The sequence below is a fragment of the Lolium rigidum genome, chromosome 3 (genome assembly GCF_022539505.1).
Source record: "Lolium rigidum isolate FL_2022 chromosome 3, APGP_CSIRO_Lrig_0.1, whole genome shotgun sequence".
Taxonomy (NCBI): Eukaryota; Viridiplantae; Streptophyta; class Magnoliopsida; order Poales; family Poaceae; genus Lolium; species Lolium rigidum.
Genome location: NC_061510.1, coordinates 242,374,958 through 242,397,420, shown reverse-complemented (window position 1 = coordinate 242,397,420; position 22,463 = coordinate 242,374,958). Strand labels below are relative to the sequence as shown.

The 22,463-nt window shown below is 43.8% G+C and overlaps 2 protein-coding genes across 2 annotated transcripts; one reads left to right on the top strand and one right to left on the bottom strand.

Moving 5' to 3' along the window:
* Positions 1 to 14,808: 14,808 nt before the first annotated feature.
* Positions 14,809 to 18,771, top strand: LOC124699217 (DNA-directed RNA polymerase V subunit 5A-like). Its single transcript, XM_047231558.1, has 4 exons — positions 14,809 to 15,153; positions 15,268 to 15,444; positions 15,863 to 15,976; positions 18,562 to 18,771. Exons 1-4 carry the CDS (start codon positions 14,848 to 14,850, stop codon positions 18,685 to 18,687), a joined length of 723 nt encoding a protein of 240 aa, XP_047087514.1. The 5' UTR covers positions 14,809 to 14,847; the 3' UTR covers positions 18,688 to 18,771.
* Positions 18,772 to 19,399: 628 nt separating this feature from the next.
* Positions 19,400 to 20,911, bottom strand: LOC124696269 (cyanidin 3-O-rutinoside 5-O-glucosyltransferase-like). The gene has a single exon (XM_047229018.1). It carries the CDS (start codon positions 20,909 to 20,911, stop codon positions 19,400 to 19,402), a length of 1,512 nt encoding a protein of 503 aa, XP_047084974.1.
* Between the last annotated feature and the right edge of the window lie 1,552 nt (positions 20,912 to 22,463).

The window sequence follows — 22,463 nt, the reverse complement described above, 5'->3', positions numbered from 1 at the left end:
GGCCCAAAACTAAGGTGACGCGCCATATAACACTTAGGACGAATTTGCGAGAAACGGAAGTATCTGATAGTTAAGTTGTTTGGCACGAGCTCTAGTGATATATCATTGTATTTGTGTAGCTATAGGTACGGCAAGTGTACCAATAGATGGGATGTCCTCATCGCATAAGTTTAGTCTAGTGTATAATATATATACTCTCTCACTCTATGTATAGAGTATCACTTAGTCTTGTCTTAAGACAATCATGTTTATCTTATGTTAGTGAGCCCCTTGCACATATCGGTTATAGGTAGAGACTCACATAAACCCAGATCATTAGAACGGGAACTTTGGCTCCCACAAAAGACTGCGCAAAATAAATACAATATGAAATGATGAATGAGTTTTCTTTATTTTTTATTTTCAAAAAAACAAAAGGACCTTTTTTATTATATTGGAGAACAGACATGGGAGTGGTCGTGGTTGAAAATAAAAATATCCAGCAAACAAGGGGCCATTCTCGCTGAGTTCTTAGCATATGTTAGGTCACAAGTCCATTTTTTCCCTCCTCTTCTCCTTAATCATGAATGTTGGGATCGAAGGATTTTTTTATTGAATATGACGTGTGTCGGTGAACTTTTTTTGACATAGTTCCCTCTTACCTCGTATAATAATACATAACACAGTCTGGCGAGAAGTGACACATGGCCAAATATACTTTACATGGTTGGTGTCGTAGCTCTCGTCACCATTCTAGCCATGGTTATTTGCTTTGATGATTCAACAAGTCAACTCGACATGAATTGTAATTCATCCAAATATGAGTTGAGTAGAAAGAAGGGATGAAGAAATTCAAGTTCATTTCTAAGACAAAGAGGAAAATGCGACGATGAAAGAGAAGGCGGAGTTACCTTTACTAGACGGTAAAGTAGATACCCCACACTTAGAGGGATGATTAGTAGGATAGCCCCCGCAAACCATGGTTAATTGTGTCGGCAAAGCGGGTTGAAGTTGTTCTGCCAACCTCGAACCAAAAGGAGATGTGGGAGAGGGTGGCAAGTCTACATTGGGGTGGTACTAGTAGGAATGGGGCAGATCATCCTACAAATAAACAAACTAAAAGACGAGAATGAAAAGGTAGGAAGGCGGTGTGATCCTCCGCGCAAGTATTATTATTGTTACTATTATTATACGTACTAGTTAAGAGTGAATCACGCTGACCCTCAAAATTTGTGGCTTGTGTTATTAGTTCACTAGTCACCCCAATGATTATTTATTATACTAGTCATGAGAAGTATCATACACCAGTATCATGCATATGATACTAGTTTATGATATCACCCCTACAATGTATAATATCATAAGATAGTATTGTATCATAGTTTTATCATATTTAATGTTTTGTAGAATTTTCATGTAAATTTGTGTACATGATGTATTTGCCACCAAGTTTTCTAGTTTTACGTGTTATGGTACCATATCTACCTATGATACCACTCTTACCTCTCTCCTCATTAATTGTTGTGCCACATCAGATTATCGCCAACATGACATGCATAAATACTACCTATGATACTCCCAGTGTGACTAGTCTTAGAATGTGTGGTTTATAAACGAGTAATTATTTTTTGTTGTGCCATTTGTCAAACGAAAATCCTATGCAGTCAACACTTGTCAAGCTACTACTTCCTCTGAGTTTAAATATTTGTTGCATGTTTAATAAATCGTGATAAGTATTAGGGCTGGAGGGAGAACTTTCATTCCTATGAATAACGCTCACAGACTCTCTAGATGAACTTTGACACAAAAATTTGAGCAACAATCATATAGTACACATTAGGTTCGTATCAAAGTACAATAGTGTATCCTTTGTCAGAAATTTGCCTTTTTTGTATTTTCCAAAATTTGCATAAACTTCTGATGAACATATCTATCTACATATTTAACGTCATAATGTTTGAAAACATAAAAGTGTGAGGTTTTAAATTTTTCAAAAAGCTAAAAGTGGAGGGAGCCCTAGTGCCCATGTGCACAAAATCTCTATCTTGGAGCATCACTAGTAGTGCCCTCAAACTGGTAACCCTCAAAGCCAGTTTGAGGGCCGAGAAAATGCGAATTTGAAGGCCCAAAATAACCGGTGCAGATCAGTACCCTCAAACCAACCCTCATGCCCAGCACTGATCCACGCGCCAGCCTTCAAACCTTCAAAACAGGATCTCATAATCATGTAAACATGATTTCCTTAAAAATGACAGCAACATACAATATTTGCAAATGGATATTAGCATACCACAATCATGAAACACACATATCATGAAACAAACTTGCAAATGATTATAAATGATGCATGGTTCATAGTTTCACATCGCATAATAAACATTTTGTCCTTGCAGAAGATCGTCACCACCACCACATCGGTGACTCAAGCGAAGTTGTCCACACCTCCGTCGCCACCACCACTCATCGGAGACTCACCTCGGAGAATAGACGACGCACCACCACCACGCAGTAGCCTCTTCCTCTCCGCGATGTCCGCCTTGGTCTCCTTCCACCACGCCAACTGGTCTTCATCCATGTCCTTTTTAGACATCATCATGTGCTCCTTCTCCTCGGCCATGATCTCTTTCCATGCCTTTGCTTCCTTGAGCTTGATCATCATCTCCTCCAACTCGGCCTTTTGCTTCCTTGAGCTTGATCATCCTCTCCTCCAATTCCATGCTTTTGCTTCCTTGAGCTTAATCACTTGGTCCATAGCCGCACTCCAACGAGCACAAGCGGGCTTTGTCACCTCCCACCGTCCTTGAAGTGACCGGTAAGAACGATGGACCAAGCTGCCGGTCTTAGGCTTGAGCTTGCAATACTTGTCCTCGATCCGTTGCCAATAGAATTTCCCGGTTTGATCTGTGCCATGAACCACAACCATACCAACTTCGGACCAAGCATGAACCAAAAGAACATCTTCAACCTCGGTGTAGTTCGATGAGCGTATTATGGGCCGCTGCTACGTTACAAACGTATCTATAATTTTTGATGCTCCATGATTTTTTTACACCAATTTCTATATGTTTTGTTTACACTTCGTGGCATTTTTATGAATTTTCTGAAACTAACCTATTAACAATATGCCATAGTGTCAGTTCCTGTTTTCTGCTGTTTTCATATTTCAGAAAAGTTGTATAGGAAATATTCTCGGAATTGGATGAAACAAAAGCCGAAGTTCCTATTTTTTCTGGCCCGAAGACGGAGTCCAAAGCAGAGACGGAGAAGTGCCAGGAGGCGGCCACACCATGCCTAGGCGTGGGCCCCCTGGCTGCGCCTGTAGGATAACGTTGCATAGAAAACAAAAATTTTCCTACCGCGAACACGCAATCCAAGCCAAGATGCAATCTAGAAGACGGTAGCAACGAGGGGGTATCGAGTCTCACCCTTGAAGAGATTCCAAAGCCTACAAGATGAGGCTCTTGTTGCTGCGGTAGACGTTCACTTGCCGCTTGCAAAAGCGCGTAGAAGATCTTGATCACGATCGGTTCCGGCGCCACGAACGGGCAGCACCTCCGTACTCGGTCACACGTTCGGTTGTTGATGAAGACGACGTCCACCTCTCCGTTCCGGCGGGCAGCGGAAGTAGTAGCTCCTCTTGAATCCGACAGCACGACGGCGTGGTGTCGGTGGTGGTGAAGAAGTCCGGCGGAGCTTCGCTAAGCGTGCGGGAAGTGGAGGAGCGGGGCGGCTAGGGTTTGGGGAGAGGGGGCGCCGGCCACTATAGGGGTGCGGCCACCTTGGTGGTGTTTGAGGTCGCCGGCCCCCTCCCCTTGGCCCTCATTATATAGGTGGAACCCCAAGAGGTGGTGTCCAAGTCTTCGAATAAGACCCGAACCAAAAACCTTCCATAGGAGGGGGGAAACCTAGCCAAGCTAGGACTCCCACCAAGGTGGGAGTTCCACCTCCCATGTGGGGGTTGGCCGGCCCCCTAAGGGGAGTCCACTTGGGACTCCTCCCCCACTAGGGTTGGCCGGCCATGGAGGTGGAGTCCCATGTGGACTCCACCTTCCTTGGTGGTTTCTTCCGGACTTTTCTAGAACCTTCTAGAACCTTCCATAGAACCTTCCGCGACATTTTTATTCACATAAAATGACATCCTATATATGAATCTTATTCTCCGGACCATTCCGGAACTCCTCGTGATGTCCGGGATCACATCCGGGACTTCGAATAAATATTCCAACTCCATTCCATATTCAAGAACTACCATTTCAACATCCAACTTTAAGTGTGTCACCCTACGGTTCGTGAACTATGCGGACATGGTTGAGTACTCACTCCGACCAATAACCAATAGCGGGATCCGGAGATCCATAATGGCTCCCACATATTCAACGATGACTTCAGTGATCGAATGAACCATTCACATACGATACCAATTCCCTTTGTCACGCGATATTTTACTTGTCCGAGGTTTGATCATCGGTATCACTCTATACCTTGTTCAACCTCGTCTCCCGACAAGTACTCTTTACTCGTACCGTGGTATGTGGTCTCTTATGAACTTATTCATATGCTTGCAAGACATTAGACGACATTCCACCGAGAGGGCCCGAGTATATCTATCCGTCATCGGGATGGACAAATCCCACTCGTTGATCCATATGCCTCAACTCATACTTTCCGGATACTTAATCCCACCTTTATAGCCACCCATTTACGCGAGTGGTGTTTGGTGTAATCAAAGTACCTTTCCGGTATAAGTGATTTACATGATCTCATGGTCATAAGGACTAGGTAACTATGTATCGAAAGCTTATAGCAAATAACTTAATGACGAGATCTTATGCTACGCTTAATTGGGTGTATCCATTACATCATTCATATAATGATATAACCTTGTTATTAATAACATCCAATGTTCATGATTATGAAACTAATCATCCATTAATCAACAAGCTAGTTTAAGAGGCATACTAGGGACTTCTTGTTTGTCTACATATCACACATGTACTAATGTTTCGGTTAATACAATTATAGCATGATATATAAACATTTATCATAAACATAAAGATATAAATAATAACCACTTTATTATTGCCTCTAGGGCATATCTCCTTCAGTCTCCCACTTGCACTAGAGTCAATAATCTAGTTTACATTTGTAAAGATATAACACCTTGGCCTTCCGGTGCTTTATCATGTATTGCTCACGGGAGAGGTTTTTAGTCATCGGATCCGACACGCTCGAAACGTATGTATTTTGTAATTCATTTGCGTCTCAACGCATCACTCATTTCCAAATGAGTTGGCATTTAAATATGTTTGATCTTCTGGTGGAACCTTAATTCCGCTGTCCGAAATATGTCACTAATATTGTCACACACAATATAGCTTCAAAGTTCCGACTCGTCGGAACTACACCAAGTTCTCAAAGAACCTCTTGACTTAACATCCTTTGTCATTGTCAAAATAATGACATACTCTGCCTTCTTTTGTAGAATCCGTCACAATATTTAGAACTCTTCTAAATCTAGCATAGACAACTTCTAGCTCATTGTGCTACCTTTTAAACAACACTTAGTCTAATTTGAGATTGAAATTATATTTTATATGTGACATAACCAATATCGGTGTAACACCTTACAGCGATTTGTTTGTCATTTCTTCATACAAAAATATATATATATATCTTTAGTTCTTCTAAAGTACTCAAGGATATTCTTACTGTCGTCCAATGATCATCATATGAATCATTCTGGTATATGCTCATAACACTTTATAGCACATGATATCTGATTGTGTACATATTATTCGTGATCTATAATCACTCATGTGTTTTTACTCATTGAGTGTCGGATACACTCGAAGTCTTGTTAAACCTTCACATGACAAGAACATTTTCTTAATATTTCTATATTGAACTACTTCAATATCCATCATATGTACTTTGACTTAAACTTATTTATGTGTTTCAATCTATCTTCATAGATCTTGACACTAAATTTGTTTCAGTCCATATCCTTTCATTGAAGTTAATTCTCAATGAAACCTTTTTAATCAAGTATATAATTACATCATTTATAACCAACTATATGTCTCCTACATAAAGTATTATAAATGTGTCTTAGCGCTCCCACTTAATTTCTTGCAAATGCAAGCTTCTTCATCGTCTCTGATGAAATCAAAAACTCTTTGACTATTTCATCTGGTGAAGATTCCAACTCCGTGATACTTACTTCATCCAATTGAAGCTTGTATACCTATCTAGTATTCCATAGACCAGCAAAACTCTTGGTTGTATCTTGTATACATACTTCTGTTAAGTAGTGTATTTTGCCATCCTACTAGCATATCTCATAAAAGAAATATGTAGTAATTACTAGAATAATCCACATAGACTATAAGCATTGCTACGGAAGATCTAATCTTATCGTATTCAACTCTTTGAACTTTGTCGTAAACAATTTTTCGATAAGTCAAGCTTTCTTCAAGGATATTTCATCCAAGTCTATCAATTTCATAGATCCATTTACTTTCATAAAGTATTCATCTATCTTGGATTTCATGGCGCATGGCCATTTTAATGGAGTCAGGGCCCATCATAACTTCTTTGTTTTGTAGTTGGTTTATCATTGTTCAAAATCAATCCTTTGTTCACAAATCATTTATTTGATCACAAAGTAAACCATACCTACAAGGTTCAATATGTACTTCGATCTTCATGGCTAAAACACTTTGTAGTCATGAGAGCCATGATCGTCGTGGCCGCTTCCGAAACCAATTCCGATGCTTGTGCTACTCGATCATTATGCTCGGGTTCATAAACTTTATCAAATTATATTGTCCTCCCACTCAAATACTTCACTCGAAACAATTTCTCGGAAATAAGAAACATTGACAAACACTTTTGTCTTTGTCTCGTGGGAAGAATTCCTAATTAAATCTCTGGGATAACCAACAAAGACATTCATCCGATTTTGGTTGACTATTAGGGTTTATACCCATGCCATAACTTGTATGGTGTCATTTCAACGGATCATGATGATGCTCTATTCGAGTGTAAAAGCGGTAGTCACTAAAGCATAATCCACAAAAATATAATGGCATCAATATTTTATCTCATCATTGATCCAACAAAGTTTGGATATATCTCTTGGATACTTCATCATCACTATGATACTCCAAGAAACGTAAGTTGTAGAACAATTTCATAACTCTCTTAGATGTTCGCTAAAACTCGTAATTCAAATATTTCCACCATGATCCAATCATAGATATTTGATTTCTATTACGATGATTTCCACTTCATGCTGAAATTTATTTGAATCCTATTCAAATGTTTCAAACTTTTCCTTATTGAATATATCCACATATATACTCAATTTATTGTTTGAAAGTTTTCATGAAGTAGAAGAATCTTCCGCACACAACTATGCCCAGTGAACCACATATATCATTATGTATGTTTTCACTAAGTTAGTTGCCCGTTCAACTCTTCGGCCTATGAACGGTATTTCAGTCATTACCTTTTAGAAAAGATTTTGCAAGTGCCAAACGATTCAACAAATCGAATGACTCCAAAAATCCATTTGCATGGAGTTCCTTCATGCGATCCTTTCTAACATGACCTAAATTGCGGTTCCACAAATAAGTGGAATTCAAATCATTTGCCTTATGGCATTTTTAGCGTCAGTGTTATGTATGTGTGTTTCACCATTAAGATTTATAATAACTTATCCATCATACATGGAGTAATGTCATAATTTGAACAACTCATTGTTTTCATTTGACCAGAGCAAAATAACAATTATTAAGTTCTTTATTATAAATTCTAATGGGTAGATAGAATACCAACGACGAACATAATAACACTTTATTTTGTTCCAGACGTGCATTCCTATCATATTCCTTGTCGATCACTTAGGCCATTGTATTCTTGTATTGCGTTGTTTTGTATGACACTTCATACCAACCAATATGGTATTAATACCCAAGAATTTCATTGTGTGACTTAACTAGGAATACAACCATAACATGTATATCATTTATATACACCTGAGCTAGACTTTCTAGTCTTTTCTTTTCTTTTGCCAAAATATCTTTTGCAGTTTCTCTTTTAGCTTTCCTCATTATTCGGAAAAACATTTCAACATCAATAACTTCTAGGTTTGTTGGTCAAATACCAATAACCTTGAGGTTCTTACTTTGAAGTTGATCATCATATGACAAGTGTTTCAGATTTCACTATTAGTAAATTTGTAATATGATGAACAATTTCACTCATAATTTTATCCATCAATTCATGATAACTTTCTGAGATCATGTCTGTACATGCTAGGCTCATAAAGTTTAAACCTTAGTATTCGCATATGCAAAACTGGCTTGTACCCGTTGGAAGCACACGTAGAATCTATAACACCCGATCATCACGTGATGCTTCGAAACGACGAGTCTTAGCAACGGTGCATACTAAGGACAATCACTTCATGGATATGCGAATATTGTTAGTGCCCCAATAGTTGGAGGATTGGGACGCCTTGCGTCTTCAACCTTCGTACATTCCCATAAAACTTATGAGTTTATGTAGTCTCACCAAATTTATATTCTATCATCTTGCAATAAGGTCTTAGATATCACATATATCTCGTACCTTGATTATTTCTGAAAACTAAATTTTCAGCTCCTTACTTTTCAAACAGATTTGAACTTCAAGTTTCACGGAGACAAGATAACTTTAGGTACTAATTGAAACCATAGCTATTTGAATCAACAATGTGAGGTTTACTAAAAGTTTGCAATAGGACTTAATCATTTCTTGATTTATTAACAATACGGTACCAATCCGTAAAGTTTCTTATCAGATTTTAACAGTATTTCTATCTCAATAACAAGACTAGCGCATGGTAGAAAACGGATGCCAATACTACAAAATTAATTCAAAATACTACTCAGACTATGTTTATGATAAATTGAGTTCAAATTTTAATTCAATATAATTAAAAACTTAGGTGAACTCCCACTCAAAACAATATCCCTCGCATTGTCTTAGTGATCACACGAACCAAATCCACCACACCATAGTCCGATCATCACGAGACAAGGTGTAATTTCAATGGCGAACACTCAAAGTGTTCATCATATCAATCATATGATTCATGCTCTACCTTTCGGTATCACGTGTTCCGAGACCATGTCCGTACATGCTAGGCTCGTCAAGGCCAACCTTAGTATCCGCATGTGCAACATGGCTTGCACCCGTTGTATGCACTTGTTGATTCTATCACACCCGATCATCACGAGATGCTTCGAAACGACAAGTCTTGGCAACGGTGCTACTAAGGATGAACACTTTATTATCTTGAGATTTTAGTGAGGGATCATCTTATAATGCTACCGTCGCGATCTAAGCAAAATAAGATGCATAAAAGGATTAACATCACATGCAGTTCATATGTGATATGATATGGCCCTTTTGTCTTTGCGCCTTTGATCTTCATCTCCAAAGCACGGACATGATCTCCATCATCTTCGGGCATGATCTCCATCATCGTCGGCGAAGCACCAAGGTCAATGGCGCCGTCTTCATGATTGTCCTCCATGTAGCAACTATTACAACTACTTTGAAATACTACTCAACATGAAATTTAAAGACAACCATAAGGCTCCTGCCGGTTGCCACAATACAATAATGATCATCTCATACATATTCATCATCACATTATGGCCATATCACATCACCAAACCCTGCAAAAACAAGTTAGACGCTCTCTAATTTGGTTTGCATATTTTACGTGGTTTAGGGTTTTCGATATAGATCTAATCTACCTACGAACATGAACCACAACGTTGATACTAATGTTGTCAATAGAAGAGTAAATTTAATCTTTACTATAGTAGGAGAGACGAGACACCCGCAAAGCCTCTTATGCAATACAAGTTGCATGTCGAACGAGGAACAAGTCTCATGAACGCGGTCATGTAAAGTTAGTCCGAGCCGCTTCATCCCACTATGCCATAAAGATGCAAAGTACTCAACTAAAGATAACAAGAGCATCAACGCCCACAAAACCATTGTGTTCTACTCGTGCAACCATCTATGCATAGACACGGCTCCGATACCACCTGTAGGATAACGTTGCATAGAAAACAAAAATTTTCCTACCGCGAACACGCAATCCAAGCCAAGATGCAATCTAGAAGACGGTAGCAACGAGGGGGTATCGAGTCTCACCCTTGAAGAGATTCCAAAGCCTACAAGATGAGGCTCTTGTTGCTGCGGTAGACGTTCACTTGCCGCTTGCAAAAGCGCGTAGAAGATCTTGATCACGATCGGTTCCGGCGCCACGAACGGGCAGCACCTCCGTACTCGGTCACACGTTCGGTTGTTGATGAAGACGACGTCCACCTCTCCGTTCCAGCGGGCAGCGGAAGTAGTAGCTCCTCTTGAATCCGACAGCACGACGGCGTGGTGTCGGTGGTGGTGAAGAAGTCCGGCGGAGCTTCGCTAAGCGTGCGGGAAGTGGAGGAGCGGGGCGGCTAGGGTTTGGGGAGAGGGGCGCCGGCCACTATAGGGGTGCGGCCACCTTGGTGGTGTTTGAGGTCGCCGGCCCCCTCCCCTTGGCCCTCATTATATAGGTGGAACCCCAAGAGGTGGTGTCCAAGTCTTCGAATAAGACCCGAACCAAAAACCTTCCATAGGAGGGGGGAAACCTAGCCAAGCTAGGACTCCCACCAAGGTGGGAGTTCCACCTCCCATGTGGGGGTTGGCCGGCCCCCTAAGGGGAGTCCACTTGGGACTCCTCCCCCACTAGGGTTGGCCGGCCATGGAGGTGGAGTCCCATGTGGACTCCACCTTCCTTGGTGGTTTCTTCCGGACTTTTCTAGAACCTTCTAGAACCTTCCATAGAACCTTCCGCGACATTTTTATTCACATAAAATGACATCCTATATATGAATCTTATTCTCCGGACCATTCCGGAACTCCTCGTGATGTCCGGGATCACATCCGGGACTTCGAATAAATATTCCAACTCCATTCCATATTCAAGAACTACCATTTCAACATCCAACTTTAAGTGTGTCACCCTACGGTTCGTGAACTATGCGGACATGGTTGAGTACTCACTCCGACCAATAACCAATAGCGGGATCTGGAGATCCATAATGGCTCCCACATATTCAACGATGACTTCAGTGATCGAATGAACCATTCACATACGATACCAATTCCCTTTGTCACGCGATATTTTACTTGTCCGAGGTTTGATCATCGGTATCACTCTATACCTTGTTCAACCTCGTCCTGACAAGTACTCTTTACTCGTACCGTGGTATGTGGTCTCTTATGAACTTATTCATATGCTTGCAAGACATTAGACGACATTCCACCGAGAGGGCCCGGAGTATATCTATCCGTCATCGGGATGGACAAATCCCACTTGTTGATCCATATGCCTCAACTCATACTTTCCGGATACTTAATCCCACCTTTATAGCCACCCATTTACGCGGTGGTGTTTGGTGTAATCAAAGTACCTTTCCGGTATAAGTGATTTACATGATCTCATGGTCATAAGGACTAGGTAACTATGTATCGAAAGCTTATAGCAAATAACTTAATGACGAGATCTTATGCTACGCTTAATTGGGTGTATCCATTACATCATTCATATAATGATATAACCTTGTTATTAATAACATCCAATGTTCATGATTATGAAACTAATCATCCATTAATCAACAAGCTAGTTTAAGAGGCATACTAGGGACTTCTTGTTTGTCTACATATCACACATGTACTAATGTTTCGGTTAATACAATTATAGCATGATATATAAACATTTATCATAAACATAAAGATATAAATAATAACCACTTTATTATTGCCTCTAGGGCATATCTCCTTCAGCGCCTAGGGGTGGTGTGGGCCCTTCTGGCGTCCACCGACCTCGCCCTTTCGCCTATAAATTCACATCCTCGGGAAAGACCTAAACACCCGAGCCTCCATCCACGAAAAGTTTCGTAACTGCCACCATCGTCGACCCTAGCTCGGGAGGGTTCTGAAGCTCTTCCCGGCACCCTTCCGGAGAGGGAGATCATCACCGGAGGCCTCTTCATCACCATGCCCGCCTCCGAAGTGATGCGTGAGTATTTCATCTCTGGACTACGGGTCCATAGCAGTAGCTAGATGGTTGTCTTCTCATCATTATGCTTCATGTTTAGATCTTGTGAGCTGCCTATCATGATCAAGATCATCTTTATGTACCGCTACATGTTGTATTTGCTGGGATCCGATGAATATTGAATACTTTGGTTGAGTTGATTATAGACCTATTTATATGTTATTTGTGATCTTGCATGCTCTCCGTTGCTCGTAGATTCTATGACCAAGTATGTGCTTGTGACTCCAAAAGGAAGTATTTATGCTTGATAGCGGATTCATGCCTCTAGTAATCTGGGAGAGTGACAATAACTCCTAAGGTTGTAGATGTGTTGTTGCTACTAGGGAGAAAACAACAATGCTTTATCCAAGGATAATTCTATTGTTTACTTTACACACTTTACTTAATGCAATAATCTGTTGCTTGCAACTTAATACTGAAAGGGGTGCGGATGCTAACCTGAAGGTGGATTATTAGTCATAGATGCAGTTGGATTACGGTCTATGAATCGTGTTGTAATGCCCAAATTAATCTCATAGTAACCATCTTGTCATGTATGGTCTTTATTCTATCAATTGCCTAGCTGTAATTTGTTTACCCAGCATGTTATTTATCTTTATGGAGAGACACCTCTAGTGAACTGTGTGGACCCCGGTCCTTTCTTTTACACTAATAAAACCATCTACTACAAAGCAATGTTCTCTTTATTTCACTGCAAACAAGCATCTCTTTCCACACTATACGTCTAATTCTTTGTTTCCAGCAAAACCAGTGAGATTGAAAACCTCACTGTAAGTTGGGGCAAAGTATTTTGGTTGTGTTGTGTGCAGGTTCCATGTTGTTGCTGACACCGGTAGTGCGCCCTGCCAAAGTCAGCCAGCAACACCTTCAGAAGTGATTTATTTCTCCTACTGGTCGATTAAACCTTGGTTTCTTACTGAGGGAAAACTTGCTGATGTGCTCATCATACCTTCCTCTTGGGGTTTCCCAACTGCGTGCTCTGCACAACATCAGCCGGCGGGCACCCCTTCATCTTGAGCGGTTTGGAACGCCGCCTCATTGATCTCGGTTACCTCTTCCTCCTCCGCACTCGCCTCCTCCTCCTCTTCCTCCTCACCTTTAAAGTCGAAAGAATCGAGGGGAGGAGCCCCAATGTTCACCTCGGCATCGTTGAGAAGTCCCATGTAAGAAGCAGTTGGGGTCGACATTTCGTCGAGCACCTCATTGGTGCTTGGCGGCGGAGGGGCGGAGACGGGTGGAGGAGTGGCCTTCTTGCGGCTGGCCGACTTCTTCTCCATGGGCGGCGCGCCCGGGGCGTTCCTCTTCGCTCGGGTGTGCTTTGGCCCCAAGGAGGGAACCAACTTATTCCTCTTCGGGGCGGGGGCGGGGGCGACGGAGGCGGTGACTGCGGGGGAGACGGCGGCGGCGGGGCGACGGACGTGGCGGTGGAGCCTGTGAGGACGTGCGCCCGCCTCCTCTTCATGCCGACGTGCGTGGAGGCCACCACGGCAGCGCTCAGGGCGGGGGCGGGTGGCGGCTGCGCGGGGGCGCTCGAGGCGCGGCCGGACGCGGGATTCGGCGGCGGGGGCCGGCGGGGCCTCCTTGGCTGGCGGTGGGACGGATGAGGGTCGACGGCGCAAGGAAGGAGGAGGGCTCGAGCGGTTGAGGGAATTTTCCCTCCCGCGACGTGTCGTTGACCAGAATGAAGGGCCGTGTGTTTTTGCCCCTCAACCTTTGTGCAGGTTGGGATGGAAAATGATGGATGGGCCTTCATTTTTTTAGGGTTTACGGGTTTGAGAGCTCTGTTCCACGCCAACTTTCAGCCTCAACCCTCATAAAAGCAGTTAATTTGAGGGTTTGACCAGTTTGAGGGTACTGCTAGTGATGATGTTATGGTACTCCCTCCGGTTCATATTAAGACTCTAATATAGATATATCTAGACATATTTTAGTTCTAGATGAATCGGAGGGAGTACAAAGAATATCTGAATCTGTATCTTTTAGGGCATAAGACTGCTCATAGTGGGAGTAACATAGCTAGTAACATCACACGTCTCAAGATATTTTGGTGACATGACATGCTAATAAATGAAGAAAGAGAGTGAGCTGGTAACTAGCCATGTTACCATAACATCACACACCTCAAAGCAAGATGAGTCTACAACATAATAAATGATATAATGCATGACACCACATATAAGTAACTACTCACTATAAAGATAGTAACCTAGACTAAGTTACTTCCCGCTATGACCAGCTAAGGGCTCCTTTGATTTGAAGGATAGGAAAAACATAGGAATAGGAAAGGTATAGGATTGGAATGACATGTCTACTTGAATCCTATAGGAAGATGAAGTTTGTTTGATTGTAGCAAAGGAATTTTTCCATGAGGTATGAGCTAATGCTTTTTTCCTATAGGAATTACACTACAAGATTCCTATAGGAATTTTTCCTATAGGCTATGTTCCTATGAATCAAACAACATGTATAGGAAATTTTTCCATAGGAACCAAATCCTACACAATTCCTATGCAAATCCTTTGAATCAAAGGAGCCCTAAGCTTTAGGGCAGATACAGTGCACTCCTACCAGGTGAGGGTGGGGAATGTGAAGGCTCGTTCGCTTGTTCACCGACAACCAAAAACTCCAATTTTCTCCCAGTCCCAAGACAGAAAAGGAAAGAAATTAACCAAATCATCGCCTCCCAGAATTCATCCCTGACCATGGACTCGGCGGAGAGCTCCGCCGCCTCCAACGTCGCCGCCGCAATGGCCGTCGACGACTACCACGACGCCGCCCCCGAGGTCGGCCACTGCATGTCGTCCATGGTCGACTTCAGCGGCGTTGAGAGCCAGCGCCTGTTCCTGGCGCGCCGCACCGCTTTGGAGATGCTGCGGGACCGCGGGTACAGCGTCCCGGAGGCCGACCTCGCGCGCACCCTCCCGGAGTTCCGCGCCTGGTGGTCCGAGGCGCCCGAGATCGAGCGCCTCTCCTTCTCCACCACCCTCGCCTCCGACCCCTCCAACAAGGTACTCCCCCCCCCCCCCCCCCCCCATCCCTTCCCCCATTTTCCAGTGATTTAATCCCTTCCCCATTTTTGTGTGGAGGTAACACATATACTCTTAACTATGTGGTTAACTCAGGCGAGAATCGTGTTCTGCCCACCCGAGCCCATCAGAGTCGCAGTTATCCGGGAGGTCTTTGGCCGAACCAAAGAAGACAACTTGTCTTGCCTGATTCTCATATTGCAGAGCAAGATGGGATCTAAGGCTAGAGACACTATCAAGGAACTGTTCAAGTTTAAAGTGGATGTATTCCAGGTTAGTTTCCTTTAATTTGTCGATACCCTATTCTAAATTTGAAATGCTACATTGTATGCAATTGTAATGCAAAATGAATTACAGTCAAAAATAATATTGCAAAATGAAATTCTGCAAGTAAAGGATGGCTTTTTCTCTTTTTGTATGCATAATGCCATTTCATCAAGAAAAGCGAGTAACTTTAATTTTGTATTTTGTTTATTCAGTATTGATGCTCATCATAATGATGTACACTCGTACTGCTTAGCATCAGAGTACAATGTATATATTTCTGCTAGTTATGCATTTTTCTCAAATCCTTGTTCACAATTTTCATGACTTGAGTCATACACAGTTGATGTTTTGCTGGTTTATACTGTATATATTAACATTCTACAGTTTACATACTCGAATTGATGCACTCTGCTCTCCAATATAGATCACAGAACTGCTGGTGAACATGACCAATCATGTTCTGAAGCCCAAGCATCAAGTGCTGACTGCAGAAGAAAAGGCCAAGCTGCTGAAGCAGTACAATGTGGTGGATTCACAGGTATTTATCTATAGCTCACTCACAATACTGTATAATTGTTGTTTTCTGATGTGGATTATGTGATGCCGTTGTGAAAAATACATCTTTATAATATATTATACTCCCTCCTTGCCACATTGTAGTGCATATAAGATTTTTTTAAAGTCACAAAATGTTAACTTGGACCAATTTTTTTGATAAAATCATCTACATCTTCCATACCAAATGTATACCATATAAAAATATACATCGTGAGGGATCTAATGATATTGATTTGGTATTCTAGATTTTGATATTTTTTCCTACATACTTGGTCAAAGTTTAGATCGTTTGACTTCTAAAAATCCTTATAAACACTACATTTTGGCAAGGAGGGAGTATTATTAAGACAATACAAAACTTGTGGTGGAGATTCATCTATCCAGTATTAAGATATCTCAACGTGGATATTACTAGAAGAATTAAGGTTTAGATCATGTGGACTCTTTTAGTAGGGCCAAAACAGGGAATGAAGATAGTAATAATAAGGGAAGTACAACGACTGTACTTTTTAAGGAAAGGCAGAGCATGCACAACTAGATGGGAGATTAGGATATATCCAAATAGGGGCCATGGGCAATAAGGAGTCTGACCAAAGGAACATGTACACACATGCATGTTCCTTTTGTCTATAGAGGCTGAAATTTCTTCATCGTTGAGCGTGGCTCCATAATTAAGGACTAGATTATAATGACGTAGATGACTTAGATTTTTCTATGGAATTCTGTACTAAATGCAACTCTTATTGGGTGGACAAAGAGTAAAATCTATTTACAAATCTATAGTGGAAAGATTCTGTTTGATGAGTACAACTCTAACCTCCTATACTCGTATAATTTTTTAGAATTAATTCCAGATACAAATTAGCATTTGGGTATATATATATTATTTGTAAAAATACAACTCTATTTTGAGAGAATCAATACTATCTTCAAATGCTTTGCATGTTCCTCTTTATCCTTGGAGTATATCAAAATATCATCGATGAAGACTATCACAAACTTGTCCAAGTACTTCATGAAGATCTTATTCATCAAATTCATGAAAATAGCTGGTGCATTGGTCAATCCAAATGGTACTACCAAGTATTCATGGTGTCCATATCTAGAAACAAAGGCTGTTTTAGGAACATCCTCTACAGTAAGAAGAGCATGTACAATATTGCATTTATATTCCACTACCTGCAATACGATTTGCAGGTCGAGGTTGAAGGAAAATAGCACAAGCTTTAGATAAAAGCATCATTTTGTTTAGATTTAGTTCTTTGTGGGAATACTATTATAACCGCCTTATGATGAGTGAAAGATAGAAATGTCACAGTAACACAAGTATTTTGTTTTGCATGTGGGTCATATTTAACAGTAAATATATTACAACAATATATGTTTTTAACCATTAAAATAGTATCGAGTTGGATTTAAAAGTAATATCTCAATACATTTCATTGAAGGATTTATATCGAACACCATACGTGCTTTCTTGGTACACGCTTTTGACTTAAAGTCCACCTATATCTTGATTGATATATCGAAAGATCAATCTTTATTTTTTGATTACCTTCCTTGCGTATGTATAAGACCAAATCCATTCTTTTTCGAAACCGATTTCGAAAAAGAATTACTAATCCTTAACTTTTCAAGGAATCCTTCATCAGTGGTTGTGAATAGCTGACTTTTTCTGTTTTTTACAGCTGGTTTTTGTTCCGGTTTGTAATATTGTCTGTTTTATAGCAGAGAACAGAACAAAAAAGTATAGAAGTTAGCGACAAGAATAAAATAATTGGGACTGAAACAATACCGAATATAACTACATAATAAATCTAGCCGTGCAAACGTGCTGGTCAGCCAGGTAGTTTATGGGGTGACTATCCAGCGGGCTTTCTTGTGGGTAATGCACATGTGATTTTACTTAGCCGGCAAACGCATTTGAACTAGAAGTATACAGTCAAAATATGTTCTTATTTGATGAAATATTTGACTCCAGCCTATAGAATTCCTAATTTGTTCTTTAGACAGATGAGAAAGATCACCAGCTTTAGACAAAGATCTATTACGGAGTTCGTAGTTTGTTATCTATCCATGTAGTGTTTTCATGTATATCGCAGGCTCCTTACAAATAGTAAACAGAATCTTGTATTGGAAATATGCTTATCTACCCATGATTTGTTTCATAGTCATTGCAGGGGATGCCACAGTGTTCTTTATGTTTGTGTGGACTGTTGACATGCCTAATTACATTTGTTATTGGAAATTTATATTGAGCGAACATTAGGATTTCAGTCCCTCAGAGCGAACGCATTCTGGACCGTCAGATTTTACAGTGTACGGTGGGTGGCGCTTTGATTTTTTGGACGGCCACGTGGCAAAGGTTCCAGGGCCCACACCTGATTTTTTCGTGGCAACTTCTCTGTAGTCGGTCTCCAAGCAAACGGGGACACGTTCGCGGCCGATCGGCGTCCTTGTTATTAGCTTTCTTGCCCTTGGATTCTTAGATTTAGCATTGCTACCTCAGTTTACCATAATGTACCTTTACATCACTTGATTGAAATTGATGTTTTTATGTTCCAGTTGCCTCGCATGCTGGAGACGGATGCTGTTGCTCGCTACTATGGCCTGAGCAAGGGAACGGTGGTCAAATTTACATATGACAACGAGCTCACGGCAGACCATGTGAGCTACCGATGTGTTCTCTGACTGATACGGCTTTGTTTCAATGGATCAAGGTTGATGTAAGCTGTTAGCCAAGACCGCCTGACGGCTAATGTACTAGCGTACTATGTTATCCTCTGTTCTTTTTTTCTTTTTCTTTTGAGTGGAACTATGCTCTCCTCTGTTAGGCCTCGTCGTAATGTAGCTATTTAGAAAACTTGAACTATTACCCAACCTAAGTTATCTGGTAGTCAGTTTGAGATGCTGTTGGAAAATCTGCGACAGGTTGTTTCCGATGACCCCTGGTCACTGCATGTCTCTGAAAATGTCGCTCTGAGAGAATCACTGAAATAGAATCGAGCAGAATCAGGTTGCAGATTCCGTTGGCAAAGCAACGTTTAACATTTTTCTTGCAGATGAGCGGCTGTTGCTGCCGCTGTTGTTTGTGTGTTTATCAGTGCTCTTGGTGCTGTCGCTGTTTCTTTTGCCAGTGTTGTTTGTGTTCATGTTCATAGTGCTCCTTTGCGTATACTTGTTTTTTTTTTAAAGTAGGACCTCAGCTTGCTCGTGTCTGTTACTGGATTCAGCATCTGCTCCTTCTACTACCGGAGCGAAGCCTGAGATAATCTTGTACAGCTTAATTTGTTCTCAAGCGGTGGAAATGAATTCATATTATGTAGGGAATGTTTAAACACGTGAATAACTCCCTTGGATTCAAATATAGATTCGTGAATGAATTCGTGCTGCTACTTTGGAATCAAGTGCAAGACGGTGGCGTCGAGAGGATCTCTTGTGCACGTCTAGCGAATTCATCCTCTTCTTGCACCATCTTGACGAAGCTTCGAAGGCTTCTCTCGGACGGTCCGCCGGCGGCCACCGCCTCCCGTGCCTTCCCCTTCCAAACCCTCACGTTCGCTGCGATCGCCTCCGCCATCTCTCCGCCCTCCACCACCAGCTCGACGCACCTTGCCAGCTCCGCACCGGTCAGCGCCCCGTCGGCGTCGCGCTCCGCCCGGACGCCGACGCCCCACTCCTCCTCCAGCAGGTGCGCGTTCACCGGCTGGTCTGACCAGCTCGGCGCCGCCACGACCGGCACGCCGCACGCCACCGCCTCCAGCGTGGAGCTCCACCCGCAGTGCGTGACGAAGCACGCCACGGACGGATGCGACAGCACGCGCACCTGGTCGCACCACTCCACCACCACCCCTTCTGTCCCCGCCGCCTCTGCTTCCTCGAGGAGGAGGCGGTCCACCTCCGGCGAGCGCCCCTCCCGGCGCACAACCCACAGGTACGGGCGCGCGAGGCGGCGCAGGCCGAGCAGGATCTCCTCCGCCTCCCGCGCGCTGTACGTCAGAATGCTCCCCGACGACACGTACACGACCGTCCTGGCCGGCCGCGCGTCCAGCCACGCCATGTAGCCGCTCTTCTGGTCCTGCGCGAACAGGTGGACCCTGTCGTCTTCTTTTCCGGCTCCGGGGAGCGGGACGGCAGGCACGCCGACGGCGAAGACGCCGGCGTCCAGGTACGGCCGGATCGCCTCCAGAGCAGTCGCCTCGAGGGCTTCGAGCGTGTTCACCAGCACCATCATCCCCTCCTCGTCCATCTGCTCGAACAGCTGGCGGAAGCCCTGTAGGACCATCTTGGAGATCCCGTTCCCGCCACCAGTGGCGTCGTCGACGATGAAGGACGGCATGTCACGGATCCTGAGCGGCCGGCGGAGGCCCGGCAGCGCGGCCTCGTGCGCCGGATCGGCGGCGTGGGAGGCGACGTCCTCGGCGTGGCCGTGGAAGTAGTGGTAGTAGGCGGCGAGCGCCGTGGCCGGCTGGATCCAGTACATGGCGAGCGCCAGCCCGTGCGCGCGCGCCACCTCGACCACGGCCGGCATGTTGAGGGTGCACACCACGCAGGTGACCGGCCGGCCGGCGCCCGCGAGGCGGCGCACCACCGATGAGAGGCTTTGGATGCTAGCTCTGCGGTAGCGCTCCCTGTCCTCGTCCGAGTCGGTGGGCCAGCTGCCGTCGTCCAGGCCGTCGGAGAAGGGGATGTAGGAGATGACGCCGTCGCTGACCTCCTCGTCGCCGGAGGAGGACGGGAAGAGGCGACGGTGGCCGAAGACCTGCACCGAGAGCGTGGCCGTGACGCCGTCGATGCCGGCGAGACGGCGGGCAAGGGAGCGGGCCGGGTTGAGGTGGCCCTGGATCCCGTAGGCGACGACGAGGAAGTTGCAGCTGCGGCTGCCGTCGTCGCTCTGCTCTGCTGCCTCGGCCATCACGTACGGATGTTCGTGTCCGGCGAAGATGATAGTAACAAACAATAGAATTTGGTGTAGAGTAGCACAGCTCAACCGGCCGGCCCTCCTCTGCCTTTTATATTGCTCATGCCTTGTGATACAAGAGTGTACAAGAGATAGATATAGATATACAACAAATAACAGCTATGGTTAGGATACTAACAACTACATGCTAATAAACACGTTTTAACACCCTCCCTCAATCTGAGCCACTTTCAATAAGGTTAAGATTGCGCCTACAAGCATGAAAAACTGGTAAAAGAAGAGGCTTAGTAAAGATATCTGCAATTTGATCCTTGGATGAAATAAAGGGATTTCTAGTTTGGTGCCCCTCGTTCGTTAGTTGTACTCAGTTTTCTCCAGCCCCTTAGTTTTTCCTCAGTTTTCCCCTCCCCTAGTTTGAAACCCGTCGCAGACGCTCAGACGGGAGGGTTGCCGTCTGGTCAGAGGCCTTCACCGTTACCGGTGACGGCTAGGGAGCCGCGTTGGTGTTGAATTGACCGTTTCTTTCGAACTGTGTTGACTGTTGACTGGAGGAGCTCACCCAAAGCTTTCCACTCCGCCCGAGACTGGAGGAGCTCACACACCGCCCCTCCGCCGCCACGCCGTCCGGCCCTCCTACCTTATGGCGTCGTCCGCCGCCGAGCCGCCCCCCCCCCCCACCACCCCGGGAGGCGGAGAGGGCTCCGCCTCCACCGGATCTAGATCTACCCCTTTCGTGGAGTTTGTATGTCCATCCGGTGTGCCAACTGTTCGCATCGGCCGCGGAGAAGATTGGGAATTGGAGGGATCTAACGCATGGATTCCATGCAGGTAAGCATCGTCCGCCTATGTGAATTAACAGTAGGCAGTTTTTGAGCGCCAATCGTTGTTGCTCAACTAACTGCGTTGCTTTTCGAATAGGATTGATCCAGCGCTGGCTTTTCGGCTGGTGGTTAGGCTGGATTCTAGCTTTACGCGTGATTCTAAACGCTATAAGAATGGGTTTTACTTCGCTGCGGTGGTTGCAACCACCATCTCGTTGAAGAATTTGAAAGCTAACATCTACGCTCAATACAGCTGGAGCTCTCTCGACGCAGTTCATTTCGAATATTTGCACAAGGAGGGAAGATTTGTTCCACTAATTTCCGACGACGATCTGGGAATTCTTTTTGCTTTGAATGCTTCTTGCCGGTTCGGTAAAATTGGTATCCATGTGGACAGGGGCCGGGCATCATCTCTCTCGGTGCTGGGGCATCATCAGGTGGTCGGGCATCATGTCTCTCTACTACTGCTGCCTCTTCTAACAGTGTGCGCCGCGGCGCTCCTTGTAGGTCCACAGCAGCACCATCTATCCCCAGTGGTAGTGGTAGCCAGATCGTTCGTACGGTCGATGTGGAGGACGATGCAGACATTGAGGATCGAGTCTCCTCAAGATGATGAGGATGAGTTGATGTTTCCTGAATTGGTAGATCGATGCGGTAAGCGAGGCAATGGAGGATCAATACATGGAAGATATTGCTTTTGGTGCCGGATTTTATGACAACGATGA

Excerpts from the sequence above, each read along its gene's own strand:
- LOC124699217 (XM_047231558.1), top strand. The coding sequence starts at position 14,848 with ATGGACTCGGCGGAGAGCTCCGCCGCCTCCAACGTCGCCGCCGCAATG. Across the intron at positions 15,154-15,267 it reads CCTCCGACCCCTCCAACAAG|GCGAGAATCGTGTTCTGCCC; the intron begins GTACTCCCCCCC and ends TGGTTAACTCAG. Across the intron at positions 15,977-18,561 it reads ACAATGTGGTGGATTCACAG|TTGCCTCGCATGCTGGAGAC; the intron begins GTATTTATCTAT and ends TTTATGTTCCAG.
- LOC124696269 (XM_047229018.1), bottom strand. The coding sequence starts at position 20,911 with ATGGCCGAGGCAGCAGAGCAGAGCGACGACGGCAGCCGCAGCTGCAAC.